General features: G+C 49.7%; 1 protein-coding gene across 1 annotated transcript in view; it reads left to right on the plus strand.

Moving 5' to 3' along the window:
* LOC311428572 (uncharacterized protein) overlaps positions 1-8,039 on the plus strand; it is a gene marked incomplete at both ends in the record, with an annotated part of 19,294 nt that extends 11,255 nt beyond the window's left edge. Inside the window, 1 exon segment of the mRNA XM_084539958.1 lies at positions 8,034-8,039. Within this exon segment, the coding sequence (XP_084396084.1) occupies positions 8,034-8,039 (6 nt within the window).
* Between the last annotated feature and the right edge of the window lie 249 nt (positions 8,040-8,288).

Here is an 8,288-nt window from a genome sequence, read left to right on the forward strand (position 1 = left end):
TGCCTTAGCAAGGAGCATGCAGAGGAAGTTGGCCAGGAAGTTTCTGCCGAGGTGGAGGAGGCTGTGGAGGAGGAATAGTCAGTAGGGCTGGAGAAGGAGAAGGAGGAAGAGGCAGTGGAGGTGGAGGAGGTGTTGGAGGTGCAAGAGGCAGGGAAGGAGGAGAAGGAGGAGGAAAATGAGAAATAGGATTAGCAGGCGGGGGACGAGGAGGATGCGGTAGACAAGGAGGAGGCAGTGAATGAGGAGGAGGCAGTGGACAAGAAAAAGGCCGTGGATGATGAGGAGGAAGTGGTGGAGGAGGACGTGCTGGAGGTATCATAGAATCACAATTGTTAGAGGAGACCTTCACATTTGTCCGGTCTAGTCCTCACTGTACTACCAATGTCACCCAATAAACCATGTTCCTAAGCACCAGCTCCAACCTGTCCTTGAACACCCTGCTCCTCTGGGGTGTCCTCCACAGGTCGCAGCCTCCTCTAGGGCAGATCCACCTGCTCCACCGGGGGCTCCTCCAGCCACAGGGGGGCTGCAGCGTGGAGATCTGCTGCCAAGCAACTGGGATCCTTCTCTGGGGAAGGGGGCACTGAGAAAGCGCTTGCAAACGGGGCACAAGCCCTCAGCCTCTGGAGGCGTGAAGGAAAGGGATCCCTTCTGGGAAGATGCTGTGGGCTTGCTGAGGCTCGAAGAACAGACGGTGCTGGCTGCTACCAGCGTGCTGCAGCAGCGGCAAGACAGAGCCGTGGTGGTTTTCCTCAGCTGGGCAGCTGAGCTCCAGCACAAGCGCTCTCTCCCTGCCCCTCCTCCAATGCCAAGGGGAGAAAAGAGGCTGGCAAGGGCTCAAGGGCTGCCAAAAGGACAGGGAGATCACTCCACAAGGAGCGTCACGGGCAAAGCAGGCTCAGCACAGCCTGTTCCAGTCCAGCCCGGGGCCTGCTCCTGCGGGGGCTCTCCACAGGCCGCGGCCTCCTCCAGGCCACAGCCACCTGCTCCACCGGGGGCTCCTCCACCCGCAGGGGGGCTGCAGCGTGGAGATCTGCTCCACGGGGGACCCATGGGCTGCAGGGGGACAGCCTGCTCCACCAGGGGCACAGCCTGCTCCACCAGGGGCCTCTCCCTGCACAGGCCGCAGGGGAACTGCTGCTGTGAGCCTGGAGCACCTCCTGCCTCCTGCTGCACGGACCTTGGGGGCTGCACAGAGCTTTCTCACTCCTCCCTGAGCCAGACGCTGCTGGGCAGCAGCTTTTGTTCCCTTTCTTAGATGGGCTCTCCCCCAGGCGCAAACATCATCCTTTTGCTCTGCGTTCTGGGCAGCAGCGGGTGGGTCCCTCCTGGAAGGAGCCTCCTGGAAGCGGCTCTGAGCTCCCATGGGGCAGCTGCTGCATTCTCCTCACAGAGGACACCCCTGCAGCCCCCCGCTCCCACAGCCTGGCCACGCAAACCCAAGCCAAGACACCGAGCGAGCCTCCCTGATTGCCAGCCAGCAGCTGGCTCAGCCTGGGACCCCAGGCCAGTGCCCACAAGACTCTCCTGGGCCTTGAAAAGCAAGCCTTGTGGGGACGGAGCACCCACAAAGAACGGACTCACACAACAGGACTCCTTGGCAACACTGCCTCACAGACACCTGGGCCTTGAGCGGGTAGCTCACCTTGAGCGAACTCATTTCCTTCCCAGTAGCTGAAATGTGCCCTTTCGGGGGCATTTGGGGGCTACAGCGTGCTGCTGAGAGGGTTGTTGGGGCTCCTGCAGGGCAGTGCTTCCACTAAGGCAAGGCCTTTTCTGCATCTTCTACTGCCCTGCAAGCGAGGATGCTTGGGGCACACAAGAAGCTGGCAGGGGACACAGCTGCAGGGATTGCAGGGATTCCTAAAGTCATAGCCAAATACAAGAAAGACAGGAGGACGTGATGCTTCCGAGAGAAAGGAGCTCGCTTTGGGGTCCAAATCCATCCCTTTTTCAGGAAAGCAAGAGATGCTGTGCATTTCTCTCGTCCCCCTGAGACAGCCACTGGGTGACGATGGTGCCAAGTGTCTGGAAAGAGACCTTGCTTTCTCAGGCCCAGGTGTCCAGCTGCACACCAAGGCCGTCCCTGGCTTCCAGGCGCAGTTGCCAGGCCCAAGGCCGAGCTCCCCTGCGAACCCCCAGCCCAGCAGACCTTGCTCCTGGCATTGTGGAGCAGCCATTTCACGGCAGCCTTTTCTCCTGGCAGTCAGCTTAGCGCCGAAAGCTCTGTCACCGGGACACCCGAGAGCCGTGGCAGCTCAGCAGAGAGTCACTGTCAGCCTTGGAGCTCACAAAGGTGGGTGGCCGCAAGTGCCCTGAGCGTCCAGCTCGCAATGAGGACTGCTGTGGCACTCAAATTGTCACCTGTTTGCTGCGATGCTGGGATACCTGCTCCGGTAGCCTGGCATCAGAGGCCAGGGAAGCCAAGCAGCTGGGATCCTTCTCTGAGGCAGGGGACACTGAGAGTGGAAATGGAAATGGGGCACAAGCCCTCCGCCTCTCAAAGGAACCCCTCAGATGTTTAGGTATAGTAAACTTATGTATATCTGTGTGACTCTAGACCACAACATGTTAGTGTTCTGGTTTGTCCACTGCTTTGTTGTGGGGGCTTTGAGTTGGCCTCTACTCTTTAGGTGAATGCTGACTTCATATCTATGGTGCACTTTATTCTTAAAATGGGAAGTTTCTACCAATTTCCTGTCCAAAGTTCCTCATAAGCCAACTGCAATCATCATTTCAGATGTATCTCCCAACTTACACATTTCCTAATTCTCCTTGATATTTACTCAAGAAATGCATTTTCACAGAGACATCATATTTTTCTCTCAACTGGCATCTGGCTGAGCAGAATGATGTCCTTTAATTCCCTTCCACACAATAGGCAACTTGTTCCTTCTGTCTTCTGAACACTTCCTCCTAAGTTCAATGTGAATACAAGCGGCAGAATTTTGCCTCATGTCTTATATGTGTGGCAGGGCTGCCCTGTCAGGTGTATTTATACTGGAGAAAAAAAAAAAAAAAAAAAAGAATAGCCATACATACCATATAACCACTTAACTTTTTCAGTTCTTCTGTTAACAGTGCATGAACATGGGGTTTTGTTGTTTTATTGTTTGTTTTAAACTCCTGACTGCCATATAGCAAACATGACAAAAAAAAAACAAAAAAACACCCTTTGTTGAGAATCTCTAAGCATGGCTCTACTTTGTATTATCAAATGTCACTTCACCTGAACCATTTCAATCACAAGGGATATCCTTCTGTCAGGCTCGGTAGTACTTCCCAACTTTACGTCACCTGGAAATCTCAAAGCTCATATGTAATTTTTAGTCTTCGGCCACCATATCCGTACTGAACATACCTAAATTTGAAGTCATCTCTGCTCTGAATAGGAGGTTGGGTTTTCAGAGCTCCCTTCCAGCCTACATTTCTCCATGAGTCTTTGCCTCCTTAGCAGCTGCAGTTTCAGAACTGTCTCTGAGAATCACTACAGGTAACCTCTCCTTTGCCGGTAATTCCCTCTTCGAACAGTGTGAACAATTGCAAACTCCCTTGATTCACTTGCAGCCCCAAAGCCCAAATCCATAGATAAGGTATCAGAAGCTCACAGAAAGTGAAATAGATGTAGTTCATCCCCTGTGTAGGGGAACACTGGTCCTACAAAGGCAAGCTACTAAATTCTCTGGAAACAAATTAGCTTTAATAAATTATCTTGTAAATTCCACATTACCCGCTACTTCCCTAGTCTTATCTCTTCTTGCTACAAAACTTTGCCCAGCGTTGATGTCAAACTAACAGGCCTGCACTTGTCTGGATCACTCTTTACATTCTCCTGGACAGAAGTATATTTGTTACTCTCCCATTCTGGGGACTATCCCTCTATCCCTGATTTGCACAGTTGTGATGTATTTTTCCTACTTGAGTTGTTGTTCTGTGTGCCAATGCTGTTAATAGGCTAGGTAGATATCAGCTTGTCATTTTTCACTTGAATCACTGTAGATTTTTATTTCACCTCAGATGATGTTGTGCCTAGTGCCCTACCCTCATTTGCAATGGGAATCCTGTCACTGCCCTTAATATCACATTGTTGTTGCTGTTAGATGCAGGAAATAAGATTTGCAGCATTTGAGACATCATTAACTTTTGATCTATTTTTGCCTCGAGTATGCAACTGTCCTAATTTGTTCTCTTTGTTCCCCCTGGGTTCTGTGGCTTAAGTATCATTTACTATTATTGTTTAATTTCCTATGTGAAGGAGGTTTTGGGTCATTCGTACTTTATTTTTGCAGTTTTTAACCTCTGAAATGTACCTTTTCTCATTGCTTTTTTCCCATCTGAATTTTGAATTTTAACTCTGCCTTCTCTGCACTTCAGTCCCAGAGATGCTTAGTCAGACTCAATGATTCATTTCCTTAGATTTCAAAGTTTGCATTTGTAAGCCTCAAAAATTTCATTCTAAGCCTGGTTTTGTTTTATGTTTTGTTTTATCAGTTTTATGGTATGATAAGCTTTTGCTTCCACTGAAGGGTAGAAGTCATTATGAATAGTGCCAACAAAACAGAAACATAACAATGAAAATGATATTTGAATTCAGAATAGGTATTTAAAAAGTTCACCTTCTCCAGCACAAATGGGGAAAGTAAAATCAATAAATAAATAAATAGAGCAGTCCTAAATCATCAAAACTGGCCAAAGAATTAGAAGAAGCACTATTTTTCCAAGGCTGCAATGTTTTCCATTCATCTCACTGGGCCAGCAGAGCACTAGAGAGCTGGATGCACTGAAGTCCTGGCTCATACCCTAAATGACCTGCAGGAAGATCTTCTTATCTCTGTCCCCCCGTTTCTCCTTTCAATCTCTGTTTTGTCTGTTTGTATCACTAGCTATCAAAGCGCTACTGAGATATGCACGTGCAGCACCCAGCACAACCTTGTTTCAGGCTCCAGTGGGACCTTTAGGCATTACCATCCTATAAACAAGTAACAGTGATAGTGAGCGTAATTACAGTCGTCAAACTATTCCAGCTCCACTTCATTAGCCATGCCCTGAGCTAAATAACATTTTAATCAGTCTGATATGTCACCTGTGGCTTTCTTCACTGTCACTTGCAATCCAGCAAACTCCTTCCTTCATGTTTCTAGATTAGACAGAGGGTTCTTAACTGCAGACATCCACTTCCCTGTTCAGGAAGCAGTGAGACCTTTCATCTTCACCCAGAATTAAGATGATATCCAAGCATCATGAGACACAGCGCGTGTGTCTCCTAGGCCCATCCCATAAGAGCAGGACATTTACCTCACATGAGAAGAAGACTTAATGCAGAGGCAAAGCAAGATACTCGGTGTCAAAGCCATGTCTGGATGATCATTAAAGACAGATCAAAATTACCCAGTACAGGAGGAAAATCTATCATTTGAAGAAGATTATGGTCTCTGATTATTAGTTTCAAAATTAGTTTTTTTCTTTGGATTTCCTCTGAACTTAAACTTAGTTTGGAATGCCTTTGGTTTTGAATAGTTCTGAAATTGTATTACTTCTCCTAAGTAAGTTGATAGTCTGTTCTATTTACGTGAAATTCAAATAATATTGTGAAGGATCTGCCATCACTTTTACTGTGTGCCAGGCCGAGAGCCTTCCTGTACTTAAAGGCAACCTATAGGAAAGCTGGGGAGGGGGTCTTTATCAGGGCCTGGAGTGACAGGACATGGACTAATAGCTTTACACTGAAAAGTTAGATTTCTAATATATGTTAGGAAGAAATTCTTTACTGATAGTACTTCACATCCAGCCACTCCAGCCCCTGGCATGTTCCCTGCAGCCCCTCCAAGCCTGGCACAGGCCCTACAGCTGGCTCCAGGGACGACCCCGTTGCTGTCTCAGGCACCAATACACACAAGGGGAAGGAATGCATGCAGAAGTCATCTCGTTTCGGAAGGGCAGAAAGTCCTCCCAAGAAGGGGAAGGAGCAAGAGGAAGGCGAGGCAGCCTACCCCAAGGTAGGGCCATCCCAGGGCACAGGAGGCTGTTGGAAAGGAGAGCAGAGAGAAAAGCATCAGGAAGCAGGTGATCCCCATCCCTGGGCGAGCTGCGAGCCATGGGACAAGATTGCAGCTGTCCTCCAGGCGAGCACATTGTCAGCTGGCTGCTGCGCTGCTGGGATAGCAGCTGCGGGAGCCTGGCAGCAGAGGGCAGGGAAGCCAAGCAGCTGGGATCCTTCTCTGGGGAAGGGGGCACTGAGAAAGCGCTTGCAAACAGGGCACAAGCCCTCAGCCTCTGGAGGCGGCGCCTGTCAGGCGTGAAGGAAAGGGATCCCTTCTGGGAAGATGCTGTGGGCTTGCTGAGGCTCGAAGAACAGACGGTGCTGGCTGCTACCAGCGTGCTGCAGCAGCGGCAAGACAGAGCCGTGGTGGTTTTCCTCAGCTGGGCAGCTGAGCTCCAGCACAAGCGCTCTCTCCCTGCCCCTCCTCCAACGCCAAGGGGAGAAAAGAGGCTGGCAAGGGCTCAAGGGCTGCCAGAAGGACAGGGAGATCACTCCACAAGGAGCGTCACGGGCAAAGCAGGCTCAGCACAGCCTGTTCCAGTCCAGCCCGGGGCCTGCTCCTGCGGGGGCTCTCCACAGGCCGCGGCCTCCTCCAGGCCACAGCCACCTGCTCCACCGGGGGCTCCTCCACCCGCAGGGGGGCTGCAGCGTGGAGATCTGCTCCACGGGGGACCCATGGGCTGCAGGGGGACAGCCTGCTCCACCAGGGGCACAGCCTGCTCCACCAGGGGCCTCTCCCTGCACAGGCCGCAGGGGAGCTGCTGCTGTGAGCCTGGAGCACCTCCTGCCTCCTGCTGCACGGACCCTGGGGGCTGCACAGAGCTTTCTCACTCCTCCCTGAGCCAGACGCTGCTGGGCAGCAGCTTTTGTTCCCTTTCTTAGATGCAAGATCTTCTTAAATTCAGTCCAGCCAAGTAGGAAAAGTAAATGTGGACAGCTGTATCTTGGCAAAGAAGATAGTAGGGAGCAAGGAGGTTCAGCAGTCAAGATGGAAGGTGATGCCATGAGGCTTACAGGCTAGTAATGTTCTAGTGAAACCCAGCCTTCCTAAAGAAACCTGCCTGACTACTTGATGTGAGTAACAGACTCTGTTCAGCTCTTTCCTAACATAGAAACGGTGCTGACTGCTTCTTCAGAGTAACAGAAGTTCGTGATACTACTGAAATAGTTGTGGTTCAGATGTAGATCTGATTTCTCCTAAGCACACTGAATTCACAACTGTTGATCCTCCAGAGGAGGCTTTGCAATTGAACACCTGGAGAATAGGTAAATTTCCCGCTGTTGTTCTCCTCTCCTCTTGTTTTGTTTTGTTTTGTTTTGTTCCTAGTAGCATAGGCTTAAGACTCTGAAGAAACAGGCTGCTTTTTTTCATTTCCAGCACTGGCTGTTCCTCCTGAGCCCCGCCTTCTATTTTTGCAGTCATAGGATATGTGAATGTAAATTCGTGGAGAGAGGTAGAAAACTCTTTCAACTGGTGTTTTTTCGGCTATGTGGGGAGAAGAAATAGAGTGGCTTTGAATATTCTGGCTCTTATTCAGAGCAGCATGTGGAGGGAGACAGATGCGTTTGCTTTTTTAGTGCAATGGCTTCAGAAGCAAGAGGGGAAAAAGCACTTTCTCTGGGAGCTGAAGAAGGTGTCCTAATCACCGGAGAGGTTTCTAAATGGCATATCTTTGCGAGCGTTCCTGTAGTCCGGAGGTTTTTGTTTGTTTGTTTGACGTTGGAAGGTTTTACTCTTAATATTCACGTCCTTCAGCAGAAGTGAGAAATGTGATTTTATTTTGTGCAGTGTCGTGGACCCTCCGAAATCTCCTGGGAACGATGAATACCTCGCCCAGTACCAATGTGATGACGGTGGAGACAAGGAGAAAGCAAGAAGATCAAAAGAACGTGACCTCATTTCAAAAGAAACCGTTTTGTCCGGCAAAGAGTCTTGTGAGCCTGGTGAGAAATTGCGGCATACTTCCTCTCTCGAGTCTGCCACTGAATGTAGGTCTAAAAACCTTTCCTCCTCAGCTGTTACAGAGAGATGCCAAGATACAAAGGACAAGACTAAAACCACTGAGAAAGAGCATTACCAAAGCAAGAGGGAACATGCTCCTAGTGAAGAGAAGGAGAGTCAAAAAGCAGGTCCTTCCAGCAAGAGAAGGATAAAGTTGAATACAAAGAATACAAACTTGAGCTCCTGATTGGCTTCATGCTGAACTCTGTGCTGTTCTTGTCCTAATCTTGGTCTCTCCATAGATAA

Source organism: Aythya ferina (assembly GCF_964211825.1).
Source record: "Aythya ferina genome assembly, contig: HAP1_SCAFFOLD_95, whole genome shotgun sequence".
NCBI lineage: Eukaryota > Metazoa > Chordata > Aves > Anseriformes > Anatidae > Aythya > Aythya ferina.